The sequence below is a fragment of the Trachypithecus francoisi genome, unplaced genomic scaffold, assembly GCF_009764315.1.
Source record: "Trachypithecus francoisi isolate TF-2019V2 unplaced genomic scaffold, Tfra_2.0 Lachesis_group9, whole genome shotgun sequence".
NCBI lineage: Eukaryota > Metazoa > Chordata > Mammalia > Primates > Cercopithecidae > Trachypithecus > Trachypithecus francoisi.
Window position 1 is genome coordinate 52,551,607 of NW_022681474.1, and position 22,981 is coordinate 52,574,587.

The 22,981-nt window shown below is 40.2% G+C and overlaps 1 protein-coding gene across 4 annotated transcripts; it reads right to left on the bottom strand.

Annotated features, from left to right (window-relative positions):
* Positions 1–104: 104 nt before the first annotated feature.
* Positions 105–21,769, bottom strand: AGAP9 (ArfGAP with GTPase domain, ankyrin repeat and PH domain 9). Of its 4 annotated transcripts, none has more exons than XM_033209104.1 (9): positions 21,651–21,769; positions 19,743–19,930; positions 19,299–19,367; positions 16,958–17,026; positions 14,353–14,387; positions 6,629–6,729; positions 3,931–3,966; positions 893–944; positions 105–657 (listed from the first exon to the last, which is right to left on the bottom strand). In XM_033209104.1, the coding sequence occupies exons 2-9, from the start codon at positions 19,846–19,848 to the stop codon at positions 529–531; spliced, it is 597 nt and encodes a 198-aa protein (XP_033064995.1). In that variant the 5' UTR covers positions 19,849–19,930; positions 21,651–21,769; the 3' UTR covers positions 105–528. The 4 variants fall into 4 exon arrangements, with proteins under 4 accessions (XP_033064995.1, XP_033064994.1, XP_033064992.1 ...); XM_033209103.1 differs by lacking the exon at positions 21,651–21,769 and adding an exon at positions 20,427–21,566; XM_033209101.1 differs by lacking the exon at positions 21,651–21,769 and having other exon boundaries at positions 19,743–20,326.
* Positions 21,770–22,981: the final 1,212 nt, after the last annotated feature.

The following is a 22,981-nucleotide window of genomic DNA, read 5'->3' on the forward strand; positions in this document are numbered from 1 at the left end:
TTATTCCTCCCTCAGCCTCCCTCAACGTTCACCTCTTAGATAACCACAGTACGGTGATCAGAACCAGGAAATCCACATTCTCATATTTAACTAGATTAAAATTATTTCATAAAATAAACAATTTTATTAATTTAAATACATTTAAATAATGTTTAAATATATTTAAATTATTTAATTTAAAATGAACATATTAGCTAAAGTCCTTATTGGAGTTTCACCACTTTTTCCACTAATGTCCTTTTTCTGTTCCCAAATTCCACCCAGGATCACGGGGTATTTAGTTATTTCTTAGTCTCTTGCCATTTTGTAGGACTGCAGTGAAAGTTCCTCAGTCTTTCCTTATCTTTCCTAACCGTGACACTTTGAACCAGTACTGATCAGTATTTGTCAAATGTTCCTCGACTTGGGTTTGTCTGATGTATTTCCATGACTGGACTGAAGTTATGCACTTTTGGCCATTACAGTACAAAAATGATGTGGAATCCTTCCCCGTGCATTCCATCAGAGTTATGGCACCGATAGTTCTTCTTACTGATGATGTTGAACTTGTTCATTTGGTTCAGGTTTCTGCTTGAACAGGGACCTGGGAGGCAGAGCCTGCAGGGAGCCGAGATCACATGATTGCACTGCAGCCTGGGCTACAGAGAGAGACTCCACCTCAAAAAAAAAAGATACATTCTCTGTTATTTGGATAATATATTTACTCATACTAGCTCACTAACTAAACAGAGTTGCAGATCCGTTCTTATTCCAGCACATTCTTTTTACAACACTTAAGATGACTAAATATAACATGAAATGGGGAAGATTTTTAAAAAGATGCCTTTGACTTCAGCATGAAACAGATACAAGTGTATGATGAAAATACAACCTCAATAAAAGCGCCACTTACCGTAAATGAGTATAACTGCTCATCAAATATGCTCAAAGATCCATCTGCATCTCTATAAAATAAGAGTGTGCATTACTTCAAAAACTATTAATATCTTACTATAGTATCTGTTTAGTAAAATAATGCCTCCTGTGTGCTTTAGTGTTTACCAAAGCAGTTTTTATGAATTCTTCTGGATGCTGACTTGCAGAGGGTTTCCTGACTTCTTTCTCAGCACATCATGTCCTGTACTGTGAAGTCTTTTTTACAATAACCAGTCAGAAATGCCCATAAGTATTGACTCTCCCTAACAGGCAATGGCAATAAACCGAATATATTTTCAGTCTTCTAACCACACATTGAAACACAAGAATGTTTTACAAAGCAGTAGTGATGAACTTTAATAAATGTAAACGTGATTCCGATTTCCTAGCTTCCTTTCTCTTTAGTTCTCTGTAGTATACTCTCGTGACATATTTATGTGTTTTCTGTTGTTTGAATTAAAAACTCATTTGCCTTTTTAAGAGGCCAGTCTTTGATGAACTTTAAACTTTGTAAAGCTAATGCATTGTGCCTGTGTAATAAACCAGTCGTTCTCCAAATGTGCTCTGTGGACCTCTTGGGATCCCCAACACCCTTTCCAGAAGGCCTAAGAGGCCAACTGTTCTCTCTTTTTTTTTTTGAGACCGAGTTTCACTCTTGTTGCCCAGGCTGGAGTACAATGGCACAATCTTCGTTCACGGCAATCTTTGTCTCCCAGTTTCAAGTGATTCTCCCACCTCAACCTCCCAAGTAGCTGGGATTACAGGCGCCCACCACCACACCTGGCTAATTTTTGTATTTTTAGTAGAGATGTGGTTTCACCATGTTGGCCAGGCTGGTATTGAACTCCTGACCTCAGGTGATCTGCTCACCTCGGACCCCCAAAGTGCTGGGACTACAGGCCTGAGCCACTGTGCCTGGCCAACACTGTTCTGAATCATACTAATTAAACCTGAGAAAGCTGATTAAAAAATTTAAAAATTTGTAAAAGTAATACAAAGTCATTGCCTGCTTTTTCGTTGACATTTGTCGTGACTGTATAAAAGTGGGTAAAACTGCTGGTTTCTCAGCATAAATCAAGGCAGTGGTACCAATTACATTAGTCACTCTATTCTTTACTATCCCCTACAGTTAAAAAAGGTAGCCTGAATTACTTAAGAATGTCTTTGATGAAGCAATAAAAATTAATGTTATTAAATCTTGACATGTCTCTTTAATATTCTGATAAGTGGAAAGTTAACAAGAAGTGCTTCTGCTGACTGCAGTACAGTCATTGTTGTTGTTTTTTTTTAAAAAGAATTCGTGATTTAATTGTGAACTGAACAACCAATTTTTTCACAGAGCATTGTTTTTATTTAAAAGTACAACTGGGCCAGCGCTGTGGCTCATGCCTGTAAAATCCCAGCACTTTGGGAGGCCAAAGCAGGCAGATGGCTTGAGCTCCTTCAGGAGTTCGAGACCAGCCTAGGCAACATAACAAAAACCTGCCTCTACCAACAATACAAGAAAATTAGCCTGGCGTGGTGCCACACATCTGTGGTCCCAGCTACAGGGGAGCCTGAGGTGAGAGGATTGCTTGAGCTGAGATCATACCTATGCACTCCAGCCAAGTGACAGAGTGAGACTCAGTCTAAAAAAAGAAGTACAACTATGATTCTCAAAAATAAATGAAGTGAGAGGTTGTCCCTTCAAGGAAACTGAGTATTTGTTCCCAATGATGAAATTTAAGCTTTCCTGAGGACTTTGAAAAACTTGTTCCTTCTACTGTAGGCTTGACAGCTTTTCAATACTTAAAGGCGTTTTAAAGTAAGATTGATGATTAAACTAAAAGTGATTTTTGACATAATAAAACATAAACCAATATATTCCAAGTAACTACTGCATAATATTATAAATGCAAGTATGGGGGGAAGATCCATTTACTGTGCAAGAAAGATCAATGAGTACTGATGGAATAAATTTATTAATATGGAAAATGCCACTGTAACTAATTTAAGAAACTAGCACTTGTGAAGTTTTGATTTAGTATTAAAGAATACCCACAACTGTCTGAAAAGTTTAAAATACACCTTTTACCAGCTACCTATTTGCATGAGGTTGGGTCATCTTATTGCTTCTTTTTTTCTTTTCTTGAGATGGAGTCTCCCTCTGTCACTCAGGCTGGGGTGCAATGGCAAGATCTCGGCTCACTGCAACCTCTGCTTCCCAGGTTCAAGTGATTCTCCGGTCTCAGCCTCCCAAGTAGCTGGACTACAGGCATGCACCACCATGTCCAGCCATTTTTTGTACTTTCAGCAGAGACGGGTTTCACCATGTTAGTCAGGATGGTCTCGATCTCCTGACCTTGTGGTCCACCCACGTTGGCCTCCCAAAGTGCTGGGGTTACAGGCGTGAGCCACCGTGCTCAGCCTCTTACTGCTTTTTTAAAGCAAATTGCAAAGAAATACCTAGAGAATCCAGTTGTCTCCTATTAAGCTCAACATGAGATTTTAAATAATACAAATACATGACACACTTTTTACTCAACTTTTGATTGTAGAAAAGTTATTTTTTCAATGAAAAATTTCTGTTAATAACATTGTTCTCAAGGAATATTTTCTGTTGTTACAACCTGGGTTATGGGTTACTACTGACATCTAGTTGGTAGAGGCCATGAATGTTACTAAACTCTCTGCAATGCACAGGACAGTCCTCACAACAAAGCATTATGTAGCTCATAATATCAACAGTGGTAAGGCTGTGAAATCTAAACTAAAAATATATTTTGAAAAAAAACTCAATGTTATATTTCAACCACAGTAAATATCAGTATAATCAATATAAACACATACTCTTTGAGATTCTCAATCATTTAAGAATTAAGAGTCTTAAGGAACAAAGAAAACACAAATAATTTGCTTCGATATTTTAGCAGGCACATTACAGCTTATGATGTCTAGAGCTGTGACCTAACACTGAGCTTGACATCTTGCAAAGTAATTAGCTAGAATAACAAGACAGGTTTCTAAAAAGCTCACCTTTGCATGATATCATGATGTATCTCCAAGGTCACTCTGTGGAACGAAAAACAATTCATAACAATAGACGTTATCATTTGTTAGGCCTTAAGACATTTTTTAAAAGGGGGCAGAGGAAACTCTCCTAGCGGCCCTGAAATCCAAATCTTCTAGTTCGGAACAGTACCATAAGGGCACTTCGTTTTCATTTCTTGGTTTTTCACGAAAATACGAGAACCAAAACGTGAGGCAATACGCTGTTAAAAAGACGTGTTTCTGTTGATGATTATAATATATAAATAATAACAGATTTCCCTGTTATATGCTCTTCTACTCACAAAACCTTTCATCCCATGCGATTTATTTTATGTGTTTGTTTTTTGACCCAGAGTCTCGCTCTGTTGTTCAGACTGGAGTGCAGTGGTGGGATCTTGGCTCACCACAACCTCCACCTCCCAGGTTCAAGCGATTCTCACTGCCTCAGCCTCCCAAGTAGCTGGGGCTCACTGCAACCTCTGTCTCCCAGGTTCAAGCGATTCACCGGTCTCAGCCTCAGCACAGTTTTGTGCCACTATGCCCAGGTAATTTTGTGTGTGTGTGTTGTTTTGGGGATAGAGATTCACTCTTGTTGCCCAGGCTTGAGTGCAATGGTACGATCTTGGCTCACCACAACTTCTGCCTCCCGGGTTCAAGCCATTCCCCTGCCTCAACATCCTGAGTAGCTGGGATTACAGGCATGCACCACCACGCCCAGCTAATTTTGTAGAGTGAGGCTGAAAACAACTGAGGGAAGGCAAATCTCAGTTTTATTAATAGGTCCACACAATATTAGCAGTTTTTAAAAAGCCTGAAACATTAGCATGTAAGATGGGTATGTCTATAGTGCTTCAAGTAGTTTTCATCTCTGAAATAATTTTAAGATCATGGAATTTAAAGTTACATGCTGGAAAGGACCAATGACCTTACATGACATTTAATTCAACACTCATTTTACAGATCAGGGAAACAAACCTTAAAACTGACTTGCCCAAGGTCCCACCAAATAGGAGCAGTTTCTCGTCCTAAACTCTAAACCGTGGCTCTCAAATTTTGCTGCACATTAAAATCACCTGAGATGCTTTAATAACTGACTCATCTTCAACACGAGACATTTTAATGTAATGAGTGTTGGGTATGACTTCGGGCATCAAGGTTGTTGGTAAAAGTTTCCCAGGTGATTTCAATGTGCAGCAAAGTTTGGAATGATTGAGCTGGGGTGAAAATCAGAGTCTTCTGGGATGCTTTCCTTCACATAAAGATGCCTCACATCCATCCCTATTTTCCTAAAAGGCTTCTCAGTGCCTAGAGATAGAGGGAAGGTGAAGATGGGAAGATGCATGTGTTTGCAGACCTGTATTTTGAAAAAAAACCTTGCATAAGTGATCTCAGTGAGTTCCACCTATCCCACTGACAACACTGCACTACTGACTCATCATAAACATTTTTCAAAATCTTTTCTTGAAGCCAATTTGCCCTATTAATTTACTCAATAAACCTTTATTTCACCAATAGGGAATATACCAAAGGATTATTTCTCAAACTTGCTGATGGCAAATTAAAACTTACTTTACTTTCAAAAGTAGACTTCTAAAAAGTAGAATGAGGAAAAAAACATCAAATATGTTTGAGCAAGATTAATCTTCAAAGCTATTTTTAAATTATATGCTAACATATCAAAATCTTTTGAACTCAAAAGAAGCCAGGGACTGTAGTCAAGGTAGTTTTGGTGTATGTGTGCTCAAAGATTTAAGAGACTTGGCTGACTACAGACATTTAGTGATTACTCAATAGGTCCCAAAGCTCAGGACTTGAGACAGAGTTTGAGTCCAATTTTTGCTGAAACACAATTTCATCACAACTATTGTTAAAAGGGAAGGAGAAAAATGACATTATTATGAGTGTAAGGTAAACTTGCCACTTTTATTGAAGTAAAAGTTACTGACAATTGAATTCGCTAAAAAGGCTAGTGCATTTGAAACAAAATTGTTTATAAGCTAGTTATGTTTATAGAATGAAAAGTAAAATTAAACATAAAAACATTAATATTCTAAATTACTACTTTCCAAACTGTGTTCTAATAAATTAGCACTTTCCAAACTGTGTTCTAAAAATCAACACTCATGACCCGAGGAGATGATGGTAATGTGCACTGGACAGCCCCTATGCAGCTGGTGCTGGTGGTGGTTGTTCCTTTTAGAATAAACTTCATCTCAGGGTGCTCTCAAAGCGCATCTTTGTGGCCCACGAGGTGCTCGTGCACAATGGGAGAAATTCAAATGCAGATACACTGTGGTGCCAGAAGAGGAAAAGCTGTTCCTTCTTCCGAGTCGAATGTCGAAAGTAGTACACACTGATTTAGGCCCATAATGCATGGAACAACTAAGTTTTCACAAAGAAACATTCAATAAAGGGAACCTTCCTTCTCACTGAGTTCAACAGTGTCTCAAGGCATAAAGGCATTAAAAAAAATACGCTTTTTCTGGGATTGTTTCTTTGCTGATTTTTCCTTCCACCAAGACATCTAAGATTAAAAGAGAAATTGATACTTAATATTTAGAATCTGGATATCAATATATAGTTGACTCCAATTTCTTAAACTGATTGCTGAAGAGGAAAAACAAATGGCTGAAATAATTTTAGAATAAATGAATCTGTCCCTCGGCAGTATAGTTGTACTCACGATATTATTGTCATTGTAAGATAAGGCTGGCTGGCTGTGCTGTCATCAAGGAATATTGTTGAACATGAGCTGTATTGTCGACTGAAACGCACAGTAGATACCTGAAGGGGAAGGGAAGCGTAAGTTAAACTTATCAAAGTGTATTTTTTCTTGGTTAAAATGTCAAATGACAAAGCACTAAGATATTTCTTACACTCCATGAACTGCCTGAGTGCGGTATCATGTGCACTCTACAGAAAACCCATTGGAGGCTCTTAACTTCCAGAGATGATGTTTAAGATACGGGTCATAAAATGCTGTCCTTAATATGGTACCTGTCATCAAACCTAACAAGGATTTTATGAATTCCCTTTAAAAATCATGAGAAAAGTTTAAAATAAGATTTCACTGTTTTTTTTTTCTACAGCAATATAAAGCAGCCAAGAATTTCTATTTCTTTTTTTTTTTAATTTTTAATTTTTAATTTTTTAAATTTATTATACTTTAAGTTCTAGGGTACATGTGCATAACGTGCAGGTTTGTTACATATGTATACTTGTGCCATGTTGGTGTGCTGCACCCATCAACTCGTCAGCACCCATCAATTCATCATTTATATCAGGTATAACTCCCAATGCAATCCCTCCCCCCTCCCCCCTCCCCATGATAGGCCCCAGTGTGTGATGTTCCCCTTCCTGAGTCCAAGTGATCTCACTGAGAACTGAACAATAAGAATTTCTATTTCTATGATTTATTTATTACAATAAAATGTAATGTATTAAATAATACTGGTACAAGAGCATTTTACTGCAGTGACTACAAGACTAATGCATTTATTAAATTACTCATCCTAAATGTATTATTTCAGGCGATATTGTGACAAAACAAGTGTTTCAGATTCAGAGGCTCTGTGTGCCAGGGCTGCTAGGCCACCACCAAGTGAGGAAGCCATAGGTTTCTCTAGTCCTGTTTTCTTATGTGGAGGATAAAAAGAGTATCACTTAAATATTCTCTCACACCCTGAAAACAGATGACAACTTAAAAAATCTAACTTTCACTTCATGTTTAAATAAGACTGCCATGACATGACTCAAATGAGACTCTCAGAGAATACTTTCCATTCATTTCAAAACTTGATCAATTTCATTCTATAAATCATCTGACCTGCACCTAGCCATTTTCCTGCTCTACTCCTGCTCTCTGCCTAGAATACTCCTTTTCTCTTTCCTTGCTTCAGCAAGCTTGACTCCATCTACCCTCTTGGATCTCTTTGTCGGCAGCCACACCAAAAAATGTTTTTTCTACACTAATTAGTAGAATTCACAAGATACGAATTTTTGCAGAGTATTCCCCTCATGAGAAAGTATGCCTCTCCGTAAGAGTAAGGGGGGGCCCTTACTCTTCCTACCTCCAGCTGCTGAGCATAGAATTTTGAGTAAATCCAAAACTTTGACAAGTGTTTGACAATTCAGTTATCATTTGGAAGATAAGTCTTACTACATTTAATTACAGCAAAAATATTACTAACAGTTTACTGTTTATAGGTATTATTTAAGGTAGTCACAAAATAGAAACAATCTAACGTCAGTCAGCATAAATCAGAGTTTGAAATGTTAGGATCTTTAACAAGAAATGGAAGGGGTTACTTAGTAGTTTTAAGGTTTAATAACAAAAACTAGAAAATAATTGTACCTAGTAATTTAGTAAGTCAAAACCAAAGCCTTACCATCAAAGGTCCAGGACCCATTGGATGCCAATGCCCACCCACTGACTTCTTCCGCTGTACCTGCTGCCTCTCATTTTAACCCATTAAAAATACTAAAGTTGTTTTCCTTGTAGAGGTCTTCATCTCCTTGGTTAAGTCTATTCCTAAGTATTTTATTTTATGTTATGTTATGTTATTTTATTTTATTTTATTTTTGCAGCTATCAAAAAAGGGGTTGAGTTCTTGGTTTGATTCTAAGGTTGGGTGCTGTTGGGGTATAACAGAGCTACTGATTTGTGTACATTAATTTTGTCTCCTGAAACTTTCCTGAATTCATTTATCAGTTTAGGGTTTCCTAGGTATATGATCATATCACCAGCAAACAGCAACAGTTTGACTTCCTCTTTACTGATCTGGATGCCTTTTTTGGCTTTCTCTTGTGTGATTGCTCTGGCCAGGCCTTCCAGTACTATGTTGAATAGAAGTGGTGAGAGTGGGCATCCTTGTCTTGTTGCGGTTCTCAGGGGGCATGCTTTCAATTTTTCCCCGTTCAGTATTATGTTGGCTGTGGGTTTGTCATAGATGGCTTTTATTACATTGAGGTATGACCCTTGTATGCCAATTTTGCTGAGGGTTTTAATCATAAAAGGATGCTGCATTCGGTCAAATGCTTTTTCTGTGTCTATTGAGATGATCATGTGATTTTTTGTTTTTAATTCTGTTTATGTGGTGTATCACATTTATTCACTTGTATATGTTAATCCATCCCTGCATCCCTGGTATGAAACCCATGTGATCATGGTGGATTATCTTTTTTTTTTGAGATGGAGTCTTGCTCTGTCACCCAGGCTGGAGTGCAGTGGGGTGATCTTGGTTCACTGCAACCTCTGTCTCCCAGGTTCAAGTGATTCTCCTGCCTCAACCTCCTGAGCAGCTGGGATTACAGGCACGCACCATCACACTCGGCTAATTTCTATATTTTTAGTAGAGACAGGGTTTCACCATGTTGGCCAGGCTGGTCTCAAACTCCTGACCTCGTGATCCACCCGCTTTGGCCTCCCAAAGTGCTGGGATTACAGGTGTGAGCCACCGTGCCCAGCTGGATTATCTTTTTGATATGCCATTGGGAACTACAGAACATTGCTGAATGAAATCATGGACACAAACAAATGGAAAGACATCCCATGCTCATGAATGGGTAGAATGAATATTGTGAAAATGACCATACTGCCAAAAGCAATCTAAAAATTCAACCTAATTCCCATAAAAATACCACCATCCTTCTTCACAGAACTAAACCACCCTAAAATTCATATGGGACCAAACAAGAACCCACATAGCCAAAACAAAACTAAGCAAAAACCACAAATCTGGAGGCATCACATTACTTATTTCAAACTATACTAGAAAGTGACTGGAACAGAAGCGAGCCTGTTTGTCTTGTAGAACTAATGGCAGGTTGTGAACTTACAGGGAAATAGCACTTTGGAAAGTAGGGTAAAATGTAAAACAGTAGGCCATAGTCACCAAAATAACATGGTAGTGGTACAAAAATAGGCACATACACCAATAGAACAGAATAGAGAACCCAGAAATAAACTCAAATACCTATAGCCAACTGCTTTTCAACAAAGACAACTAAAACACAAGGTGAAGAAAGTAAACCCTATTCAACAAGTGGTGCTGGGATAATTGGCAAGCCACATGAGGAGAATGAAACTGGATCCTCAACTCTCACCTTACACAAAAATCAACTCAAGATGGATCAAGCACATAAATCTATGACTTGAAACCGTAAAAATTCTAGAAGATAACACTGGAAAAACCCATCTAGACACTGGCTTAGGCAAAGATTTCATGACCAAGAACACAAAAGCAAATGCAACAAAAACAAACAGGTGAGACTTAACTAAATAGCTTCTGCACAGGAAAAGGAGTAAACAGACAACCCACAGAGTGGGAGGTAATCTTCACAGTCTATATATCTGACAAAGGGCTATTATCCAGAATCTACGAGGAACTCAAACAAATTACGACTACAAAAATATGGAACCAGCTCAAATGCCCATCAGTCAATGAGTGGATAAAGAAAATGTGATCTACATACACACACTTATATATATATAAGGAATACCACTCAGCCATAATAAGTAATAAATTAATGGCATTCCCAGCAACCTGGATGGAAGTAAAGACTATTATTCTAAGTGAAGTATCTCAGGCATGGAAAACCAAACATTATATGTTCTCATTCATACATGGGAGCTAAGCTATGAGGATGCAAAGCCATAAGAATGATACAATGGACTTTGGGGACTCGGGGAAAAAGCTGGGAGAAGGGCGAGGGATAAAAGACTACAAACTGGGTTCAGTGGATACTGCTCAGGTGATGGGTGCACCAAAATCTCACAAATCATCACTAAAGAACTTAGTCATGTAACCAAATACCACCTGTTCCCCCAAAAACCTATAGAATAATAAATAAATAAATAAATAAATAAAATACAGCATTTTTCTCAGCAAACATAAATAAAATAAAAGACTAAAGTTCACATCTTTTGCTCTCCTTTTGGGCAGGACAAATTTTAGATATATTTTTAAAGAACTAATAACTTTTTCCCTTTTTTGAGACAGGGTCTCCCTTTGTTGCCCAGGCTGGAGTGCAGTGGTGCAATTACAGTTACCTGCAGCCTCAAACTCCTGAGCTCAAGCGATCCTCTGCCTCAGCCTCCTGAGTAGGTAAAACGAAAGGCACATGCCACCAGGCCTGGCTAATCTGTTATTTAACGTTTTTGTAGACATGAGGTCTTGTTATGTTGACCAGGCTAAAAATGAACAAATCTTAATTAACTTAAATATTTCTAACACTTTGGGCATTCATGAAAACAGCTCCATCTCTGTTGTGAAGTAATGGGAAGTATATGGCAGTGGACAAAGTTTGAAAATATTAGACAAGGCCTTAGGAGAAAAGTGTGTATGCTTATTATAGATATATTAGTTTTAAAAATTCTCTGGGTTAATATCATTAATTATACTCAAATTAGACTTTGATTTAAACACAGGTCCTAAATTTGGATAAAATATAATAGATTGACCACAATCCAGAAGTCTCATTAGTCATAAAATAAAGGTTACACCCATGACCAGGAGAGAAGGTTGACAGAGATAATTTTTAATAAATGCCGAGACATAAAAAGTAGATAAAGGACTGATAAATAACACGGAAGCGCAACTTTGGTCCCTACAGAAAGTGACTGGAACAGAAGTGAGCCAGTTTGTCTTGCAGAACTAAAGGCAGGTTGTGAACTTACAGGCAAATGGCACTTTGGAAAGTAGGGTAAAGTATAAAACAAAAGCCAGCAAGGTCAGATGAAAATCTCTAACCAGAGTCCCAAGTCCACCTGTCCTTCCATCTGACAAGAAACTTAGATGTGTGTTCTCTGGATATATCAAACCCAAGAATTTCTGGCTCAGAGATACCCATGGCTTAAACCTGAGATATAAAGAAAACTGTATACCAAAAATGGAACTCCAACTTCCTTCGCTAACTCTGCTTTTGGAAAGCCATGCTTTTACTTCCCAGGCAGAAAATTGGGAGATCCTTCTCAGAAGAAACTGAAATGTCTCCAATAAAGATCCCCAGATAATACACTGAGGTCCCCCAGATGAAAAGCTAGTTTGGCTTCCAAACCTCACGCTGAGTGCTCTCAGTTAACAGAAGTCCTGCTTCCAAATACAGCAGGCCAGGGACCACCACACATTGGAGGGAAGCCTCCAACAACAGAAATCAAAGCAACAGAAAAAAGGAATTCATGGGAGCAGTCAAAACCAGGAGCAAAACTTAACCAAAAAAATCTTAAAACACTCTCAAAAATATAAAATTCAATAGAAATAGTAGAGGATAAAGTCACAGAATATCCCAGAACTAGAATAAAAAGACAAACTGAAAAAAACAGAAGGGGAAAAATTAAAAACCAATGCAGGTGCACTGGTCTAAGCAGCCTAGCGTCTGAATAACAAGACTATCAGTAAAAGAAACAGAGAAAATAAAGAAATTCTCAAGAAGAGATAGTCTCAGGTTTAGTAGCCTCAATAGAAAAATAAAAAATAGGCCGGGCGCGGTGGCTCAAGCCTGTAATCCCAGCACTTTGGGAGGCCGAGACGGGCGGATCACAAGGTCAGGAGATCGAGACCATCCTGGCTAACACGGTGAAACCCCGTCTCTACTAAAAGATACAAAAAACTAGCCGGGCGAGGTGGCGGGCGCCTGTAGTCCCAGCTACACGGGAGACTGAGGCAGGAGAATGGCGTAAACCCGGGAGGCGGAGCTTGCAGTGAGCTGACATCCGGCCACTGCACTCCAGCCTGGGAGACAGAGCCAGACTCCGTCTCAAAAAATAAAAAATAAAAAAATAAAAAAATAAAAAATATATTAAAAATAAAATATAACAGCCCAACATGCTGTTACAAAATTTCAGAACCTCAGAGAGAGAGAAGATCCTAAAAAGCTTCCACAGATACCTAAAACCTGGGTATAAATAGTGTATCACACACTGGCAATAGATTCAAGAACAACATTGTAATGACAGCACAACTGCGAATGTCTTCAGAACCATAAAATTTAGATTCAACCTAAAGGTGTCCTCTCTATCAAAGAGGAGGGATTTTAAGACTGGCCAGCTCTCTAAACATCTCCACCCAGGAAAGTGTGTTCAAGTACAACTAGAGAGGATCACAGGACAGAAGGAAACACAGAATCTAGGACTCAGGTGATCCCACACAAGACAGCAGTTATGTGAGATCCCAAAAGACTTTAAGGAGATAGCACAGAAAAGCAGACATCGAGCATATCTAGGGAAAGCCACTCCATACTGAACTAGGATGACAAAAGGCCAAAGAAAGTTGCCCCCCCAACACACACATAAAAGGAACAGATGTGTTTTCGCAGATGGAAAATATCTTTGAAAGGCATGTGATAAATGCTACAACACTTGGGGAAAAACAGCTGTTAGAAAATAAGCAAACGAATATAGTCAGAAAATTAGCTTCATGCTAAAAAATAATGGATGTGAAAGCAAACAGACCACCCAGAGGCTCCTTACTATGTTTGGATGGATAAAGTAACATCGACTAGGAAAAAAGAGAAGACCCAGGAGAACTGCAGAAGTGCTCAGATTTCAGAACTGTTTCAGAGACAGGATGAAGGACATGTAATGCAGAGGCACAGTGGAAACACCACATGACTTAGCAGTGAATAATATTTGCAGAGTCATAATCATGTAAATATTACTGATTTAATGAAAAAGTGTGCTACTATTGGAAGAAAAGGAGGGAGAAAAATAAGATCATGGTGTAGTGAGGAAGGTATGCTTTCACCTGCTGTGATAGAAAGTCAGTAGACTGTGCTGGCAATTAACTTAGCTATTCTATTTTTGTTATTTCATTAAAAATAAGATTAAATATTTAAGGCAGAACTTTTTTTATTTTTATTTTTATTTTTTTTTGAAACAGAGTTTCACTCTCTCACCCAGGCTGGAGTGCAATGGCATGATCTCGGCTCACTGCAACCTCTGCTTCCTGTGTTCAAGTAATTCTCCTGCCTCAGCCTCCTGAGTAGCTGAGATTACAGGCATGCACCACCGTGCCTGGCTAATTTTGTATTTTTAGTAGAGAGACAGAGTTTCACCATGTTGGTCAGGGTTGTCTTGAACTCCTGACCTCAGATGATCCGCCCACCTTGGCCTCCTAAAGTGCTGGGATTACAGGCGTGAGCCACCATGCCCAGCCTTAAAGCAGATCTTTTTACCACAACCAGACTATTGAAATTTAACTTAAATATCAGAAATTCTTAAAAGGACACACTAAGCTAAAGACTTTTCTGGATAAATTTAATACTTAGGAAAATAGAAGAGATTTAGGAAATCCACAAAAAGGGGTCCATGCTATCGCCACTGGGTCCACATTGTAATTTAAAGAAATCAAGAGAGAGATACTTTTATGTCAAACTATCTATTTGTTAACTATTTGACCGTTTACTTACATGGTTTGTACAGTTGCTGCTTCTTATTTCTACAACTAAGAATAAAAAAAAAACAAAACTGGTCACTTCTGATACAAATACCATAAAATAAAAGTAGTTATTAACATCTTACTGATTACTCCTATGTAAAATGAGACAAAATTCCATTTAAAAAATTATTTTCAATAATTTATAATTTAAATTATCTGGCACGATTAATTTCATAAAGTTTCTATTATGTACAAATGAAAGTTTCTATTTCATAAAGTTTATATTACATAAAAATGAAAGAATCCTCATGTACAAAAGAAAAGGGCAAAAAAATTAGGCCAGATGAAAATCTTAGCTAATAAAAAGGTTTAACGGTTGTATATATGAGCCACGATCCATCAGTATTCTCTCATTCTGCATTTACACATAGCTTACTTTAATTATCAGAAGCTAAGAGCTAACAGCTCTGAGAACTACTTCCTGACCAAATACCTATCTCTAGATGCAACAGAATCCCTGTAAGCATCTTGAACCACACTTAGTGGTTATCTACTAATATGTCACTAAAAACAAAACAAAACAAAAAAGGGTCTTTGTACAACTGGAAAGTAATCTATCTTAAATTTTATTTATCTTTTTTTGAGATGGAGTCTCACTCTGTCACCTAGGCTGCAGTGCAGTGGCGGGATCTCAGCTCACTGCAACCTCTGCTTCCCAGGCTCAAGTGATTCTCCAGCCTTAGCCTCCTGACTAGCTGGGACTACAGGCACATGCGACCATGCCTAATTTTTTTTTTTTTTATTTTTAGTGGAGATGAGGTTACACTGCATTAGCCAAGATGGTCTTGATCGCCTAACCTCGTGATCCACCCACCTTGGCCTCTCAAAGGGCTGGGATTACAGGCGTAAGCCACGGAGCCTGGCCTAAATTTTAATTTTAAAATGAGTATACAAACCTAATTGGACATGGTGTCTGCAGCACAAAAAATCATTTTTTTTTTTTTTTATAAATAAGGCCAGAATAATAAAAGCCCCAAGAGGGACTTGGGCCATGCTTTGTTTCCTATACTGCCTCTGCCTTTGATGCTGGAAGGGCCTTGTAGGCAAAAGTTCCTACCACTGAAGAGTGAGGGACATGGAATAGCTTTTCTCTAGGTGTGAGAAGCCCATGGCTCTGGAAGGAACTGGGAAATACAATTCTGATATGTGTTGGATATATCCCCTCCAAATCTCACGTTAACATGTGACCGTTAATGCTGGAGACAGGGCCTAGTGGGAGGTGTTTGGGTAATGGCGGGGGATTCCTTATGAATGGCTTGGTCCCATCCCCATGGTAATAAGCAAATTCTGATTATGGTAGTTTAAAAGACTGTAGTACCGGCCGGGTGTGGTGGCTCAAGCCTGTAATTCTAGCACTTTGGGAGGCTGAAGCAGGCGGATCACCTGAGGCCAGGAGTTTGAGACCAGCCTGGTCCACATGGTGAAAACCTGTCTCTACCAAATATACAAAAATTAGCCAGGTGTTGTGGTGCCTGCCTATAGTCCCAGCTACTCAGGAGGTTAAGGCAGGAGGATTGCTTGAACTTGGGAGGAGGAGGTTGTAGTGAGCTGAGATCACACCATTGCACTCCAGCCTGGGCAACAGAGCAAGACTCCATTTCAAAAAAAAAAAAAGAGTGTGGCACCTTCCCCCTTCCCCTCTCTCTTCCCTCTTTCACTGTGTGGAACCACCTCCTTCCCCTTTGCCTTCTATCATGATTGTAAGCTTGCTGAGGCCCTCACCAGAAGCAGATGTTGAAGCCATGTTTTACAGCCTGAAGATCTATGAGCCAATTAAACCTCTTTTTGTTATAAATTACCCAGCCTTAGGTATCTGTTTACAGTAATGTAAAAAATGAACACAAATTCTAACCAGAAATAAGTGACTCAAAGTCTACTCAAACTACAAAAACAAAGGTTAGAAACTCCCATATTTTACTGTGCTGCATTACTTCACATATTATTATAGAAACCTGGAAAGTTTCTGGAAGTCAACTGGAAAACTTGGCTGTGTATGGCTTTTTAGCATATAAATGAGGATTTAACACAACATTAAGGAAAATAAGCAAGAGTAGGGCACGTTTAAATTAACATTACATCAAATGAAAAGGTTAATAACTTAAAAGTTTTGAGTAGCATAAACTTGGATGTGGTAAATGAATGTGGTCAAAGAACTGTGTGAGAGAAGGCCCAAATCACAGATTCAATCCCCGATGATAAACAGCTACGTTTTTAGTTTGTTTAAAAGAAAACCAAGCTGAAATCTAAGTTCTATCATTCATCTTTAAAAGGTACTCTTTGGAGCAAGGGAAAAGGGACCAAGAATTATGAATAAGAGAAATCCATGACTCCTCCATCACATGACAAATTGTGTTGATAAAAAGATGGCAAAATGTATAAACAAAAAGTTTACATATTTTCACTAAAACGGTAACAACTAAAGGAAAGTATATCACACATTAAAATAAGACAAGTGAATATGTGAAAAGTTGAAAAATTTAAACCAATATGAGTTTTTCTAAATACTTCCTATAATACACCTGATCAAACAAGAGTTTTCACTGTTTCTCTTGGTGGAAAAAAAAACGCTGTCTCACCACCTGTTTGAGAGTTCCTGTGGAATATTGTGCTTGCTTCTGGATTGGCAGAAGGGTTAAACTCCAAAGCTATATGCATAGAGGGAGAAAGGAAAAAAAGAGGTAATCATTTATAAAAATTTATCAATTCATTTATTCAACTACTGCATTTAGGCTATTTCACTACCTCTCCTTTTATTCTTATCCATTGAAATGAATGTATACATATAAGAGACAGCCAGGCAAGATGGCACATGCTTGTAGTCCCAGCTACTCAGGAGGCTGAGATGAGAAAATCACTTGAACCCAGGTCAGGAATTTGAGGCCAGCATGTGTAACATAGTGACACCCTCCTTTATTTAAAAAAAAAAAAATTGAAGAGGTAAATGTCGGCTTTGAGTTGTATAAAATCGACTTTGCATAAAATAAATTGAGATGGCAGTAAGTTTTAAAAGACAGGTCTATTTTATATGCAAAATATAAGATGTATTCTAGAGTTTAAAAAATTTTTTTAAAGTAAATTCAGCATATCTGTCACTTTCCATATCATTCTGAGGACATAGAATGTTAGTTCTGTTGAGTAGCTGTCTTCCACAGACATGCGATATCTCTAAGTCTTCATTTCTTCATTAGCAATACATAGGAAGAATATACACAGACCTTATTTGTATTGGAAAGGGACAAGTGAAACATACATAAACTGTGTTGTAATCCTAAAGAATGACAATAAACAGCCATTTTTGGGCTCTCATCCAATACTACCCATCTACTAACTGGTATGTAACATCAATCAGGTTTTCCTTATATCACCAAACAGACTATAAGTTTACACAAGTACTTACATGCTTTGTAAGTACTTTAATTCACATATTTGTTTATCATAAAGCAATCCTTCAATATCTTGAAAAGTGAGGATAGTACTTACAAGTTACAAAGTCATACTCATCATGAGTCTTAATTATTCTACCTCTTAAAAAATTAAGAGCCCAACCAAAGTTTAAATAGAAGAGCTATAAGATATCTCCTCTAGAACAATGAAATCTCTGGCATTTAAATGAAACCAATAAGCTGACTGGATTTAATATCTTTATGATGCAATGTTTTCTATTTTGAAAATTTTAGTTTTTATTCAAGAATCATGTTATTACCCAGAATTACTTTTACCTAGAGTCATCTCTTTGCAAAATTTCAGAGGCAAACCAACTATTTTCTCTTTTCTACTGGTTCCCATCACCCGCCTCTCCCAGCAGTGTAGAGACTTAAAAATCTCCAACTTTCTTCCTTTTCTTCTTTTTTTCTTGTGAGACGGGGTCTCGCTCTGTCACCCAGGCTGGAGTGCATTGGCATGATCTCTGCTCACTGCAACCTCCGCCTCCCAGGTTCAAGCAATTCTCCAGCCTCAGCCTCTCGAGTAGCTAGAACTACAGGCATGCGCCACCACGCCCAGCTAATTTTTGTATTTTTTTTTAGTAGAGACGGGGTTTCACCATGTTGGCCAGGCTGGTCTCGAACTCCTGACCTCAGGTGATCCACCTGCCTCGGCCTCCCAAAGTGCTGGGATTACAGGCGTGAGCCACCGTGCCCAGCCAAAACTCTGACTTTCCTATCTTTGAACAAGATGCTATTGTCAGGAGGGGAAAGGACAAAGGGAGAGCCATGGCAACAAACACTCTTACAGGGAAGGTCGGAGATTTTAACCTGCAATCTTTACATTACACATTAAAAGTCTACATTGACGTTTCATGTCTTTTGAAAGTTTTGACCATGAACCAATCCCCACCTCTCTTTTAGAATAAGGAGGTAAATAAAGTCTGTTAAGTCACCAGAATAAATCTGGAGACACATTTTGTGTTAAAGTAAGAATTTTAAAGTCATCAGAGGCTCATGGGTAAACTCCTTTGACAAACCACCCCCCTACAACACACAACAATTTTTCTGCAGTCCTGGCGGTGACGTTTCACATCTTTCACAATTATTTTAAGCACCCTCCTTTTTTTTTTCTTCTCTGTTCAAATTACAGTTAGAAGAAACTAAGCAGCCTCTATCAAGGTGACTTACAGCAGCCCATTAAGAATGCCATACAGCCTCTCCCATGGCAACCTCCATTCTGATTTTAAATAAGAAATCCCCAAATATTTGAATATGAACTGTGCTGAGATTTAGCTACTTTCACAAAGGAAACAATTAGGCACTTACCTGGTTCCTTCACTTAGGTACCATCTGGACAGGTACAAAGAAAAAATAAGGTGGGTGATGGAAAGTTGGGATATTTGAGTTTTTATTGAGAAAAGGAAGAGAATATTCCAAAGAAGCCTCAACAAAGTCCCACAGGATAATACACAGAGCTACAATGTTGTCTCACCATCTGTTTGACAGTTCCCGTGGAATATTGTGCTTGCCTCTGGATTGGCAGAAGGGTTAAACTCCAAAGCTATATGTATAGAAGGAGAAAAGAAAAAAAAAGATGTAATCATTCATAAAAATTTATCAACTTGTTTATTCGACTGCTGCTTATTCGACAAGAATAGCCAGAAATAAATGGTTCCATGCCAGCCTGGGAGAATGAGATGAGAGAGCAAGAACTGGGCGATTGGGAGGGGAGGTGGAAAAGAAACTGACTGGACTCGGTGGGGAAATACTAAGGAGTGGGAATGCAAGGCAGAGCTAGCTTTTGTTCCTGGCCAGCCCTGGGAAAGCTGACCACAGGCAGAAAGGAGCTCGAAGTGGGCAATGCCTCCCAGGGGACCTTGGGGACAGCAGCAGCCAGAAGCAAGCAGAAGGCAGATGGCACCCGTCACCTCCTTACTTTCAGGCATCTCCCGGTCATGGATGTGGTGCATGTGGATATCGTCACCAACTTCAACAGTCACTGCAGCAGGCTGTACAGCAGCAGCCATGGGCGCTCCTGCCATCCTGTCCCCAGCTCCAGCCTCATAGATCTCGGACTCCGAGGGGCACACTGACCCCTGTTGCTGGTCAAACTCAGGGCTGTCCCTGGGGCACACACAACAGGTCAGTATGTTCCCCATGGGGCGTCTCTACTGTCTGCCACCACCTGTGCCTCTGCTCACAACTTTGGCCACGCACTCCTGCTGCCCTAGGCTGATGCTATGCTGCACTTGCAGAGATGGTCTTGCCCGCTGCTCCCCTGACTACCTCACAGCCCGGCCCGGGCCCCAGATGGGGATGCAGGCCAAGGCCTGTGCCCTGCCGCCTCCGGAGTTGACTTGTCTGGGAGGGTGAAGACCAGCTGGCTTATTTAATAGGTTGTGAACCCAACAAGCGCTGAGAGACACAACTGTCTGACGAGAGAACAGAGGGAGCTCCTCCTCCTTCTGTAGTCACCTACAGACTGAAGCCCACTGGCCCAGGTGGGAGACTAGGCATATAGCACACAATGCCCCACCCCACACTTCACAATGCCCTCCCTGACAGCTCACAGTGCCCCACCCTGGTTGCCACCCCTTCCCAACAGCTCAGAATGCCCCACCCTGTGGCTTATGAGGCTGCTGCTCTCCTGGCCCCTCGTGCAGTGCCAGTGGGACTAAGGTTTTCATCCATCACCAGCTTCCTGAATTTTTTAGTCCTAAGAAAAGCACAGGGTAGTTCGTTACTTGAAGCCATCTTCCTCTATGAGTTCTACACAAAGTCTCAGTAGAGTGGGTCCCATTAGCAACCAAGTTGAACAATTTTTATTTGCTGACTGAATATAGATAATTTTTATTTTATTTGCTGACTGAATTACTGACTGCTTTTGTAACTAAACACTCCTCTCCTGTCTTTCAATGAGTGGTCATTTTTGTCTGCAACTTGACCACAGCAATCCCTGGGGTCCTAGCTCTATTCTCAATAAAGAGTTACAGCTGTGTGTCTTGAATGACACCTTAGGTGTCATCCTGCCTCCACCTCCTTCTCCATAAAATAGAAACCTAACTTGTCCCTCCAAGCTCTGAAATGCTGAAACTTACCAACTCCCTTTTCTCCCTGCTATTTCTTCCTTCCACAGCAGGGACTTTCAGATTTTCTTTCTTTTACTAACAAAGCACTAAGCATGATTTTGTCATACAAAATCGAGAGCCATAAAGTGGGTTACCACAGTCCTAATTCAATAAAGATGAATACTCGACATCTGACAAGTAGTGTGTGCCTGACAGTGTCCCCACTGTGCTACGCTCATTTAACCCTCAGAAACAATCTCATTTTACAGATTTTACAGAATAAGTTGAGAGGGAGAAGGTAAGTAACCTCCCAAAGGTCACATGACTGCTAAGGGTGGGGCCACAATTTGATCCCAGGTAGTCTGAATTCCCCCAATTCCTCAGGCATGATTATCAGAAAGTATATCAGTCTGTTTTCACACTGATATAAATACCTGACGTTGGGTAATTATAAAGGAAAGGGGTTTAATTGACTCACAGTTTCACATGGCGGGGGAGGCCTCAAGAAACATACAATCATGGCAGAAGGGGAGCCAGGTCTGACTTACATGGTGGCCACACATAGAGTGTGAACATGTAAAGGAGCAACTGTCAAACATGTATAAAACCATCAGATCTCAGCTGGGAACAGTGGCTCACACCTGTAACCCTAGCACTTTGGGAGGCCAAGGCAGGTGGATCAACTGAGGTCAGGAGTTCGAGACCAGCCTAGCTAATGTAGTGAAATCCCATCTCTATTAAAAATACAAAATTTAGCTGGGTGTGGTGGTGCATACCTGTAATACCAGCTACTCAGGAGGCTGAGTCAGGAAAATCGCTGGAACCCAGGAGGCAGAGGCTGCAGTGAGCCAAGATCATGCCATGGCACTCCAGCCTGGGCAACAGGGCAAGACTCCATCCCCAAAAACAAATGAAATGAAATCCTATAAGATCGCATGAGAGATCACTGAATATCACAAGAACAGCATGAGGAAAAGTGCCCCCATGATCCAATCACCTCCCCCCAGACCCCTCCCTCGACACATAAGGATTATGGGGATTACAATTCATGATGAGATTTGGGTGGGGACATGGCAAAACCATATTAGAAAGTAAAGGCAGAAGTCAAGCTTGGACGGGAAGTGGCACTGTAGATTATTATTATCTTTTGAGATGAAGTTTTGCTCTTGTTGCCCAATGAAATTGTTTCTCTAATTTCTAATCTAAGATGTATAGAAATACAATTGATAAATGATTCTGGCTATTAACCTTTTACGCTTCTGAGAGGTGACAATGTGCTAGCAGCCCTCGCTTTCTGCACCTCCTCGGCCTCGGCATCCACTCTGGCAGTGCTTGAGGAGCCCTTCAGCCCGCCATGGCATGGTGGGAGCCCCACTCTGGGCTGGCCAAGGCTACACAAGCTGCTCCCAGGCCAGCACGAGTTTCGGGTGGGTGTGGGCTTGGCAGGCCCTGCACTCAAGAGTGGCTGGCTGGCACTGCCGGCCCTGGGCAGTGAGGGGCTTAGCACCTGGGCCAGCAGCTGCAGAGGGTGTGCTGGGTACCCCAGCAGTGCCGGCTCGCCAGGACTCAGCTGCCTCCCCACCGGGCAGGGCTCGGGACCTGCAGCCCACCATGCCCGAGCCTTCCCCTTTACCCCTGCCCCCCAGTGGGCTCTTGCTCAGCCCAAGCCTCCCCGATGACTGCCCAAGGGCTGAGGAGTGCGGGCGCACTGAGTGGCACCAGTGGGCAGGTCCACCTGCAGCCCCTGTGTGGGATCCACTAGGTGAAGTCAGCTGGGCTCCTGAATCTAGTGGGGACTTGGAGAACCTTTATGTCTAGCTAAGGGACTGTAAATGCACCAATCAGCACTCTGTGTCTGGCTCAGGGTTTGTAAATACACCAATCAGTACTCTGTGTCTAGCTCAAGGTTTGTAAATACACCAATTGGTACTCTGTATCTAGCTAACCTAGTGGGGACTTGGAAAACTTTTATGTCCAGCTAGAGGATTGTAAATTCACCAATCAGCACTCTGTGTCTAGCTCAGGGATTGTAAACGCACCAGTCAGCACCCTGTCAAAATGGTCCAATCAGCTCTCTGTAAAATGGGCCAATCAGCTCTCTGTAAAA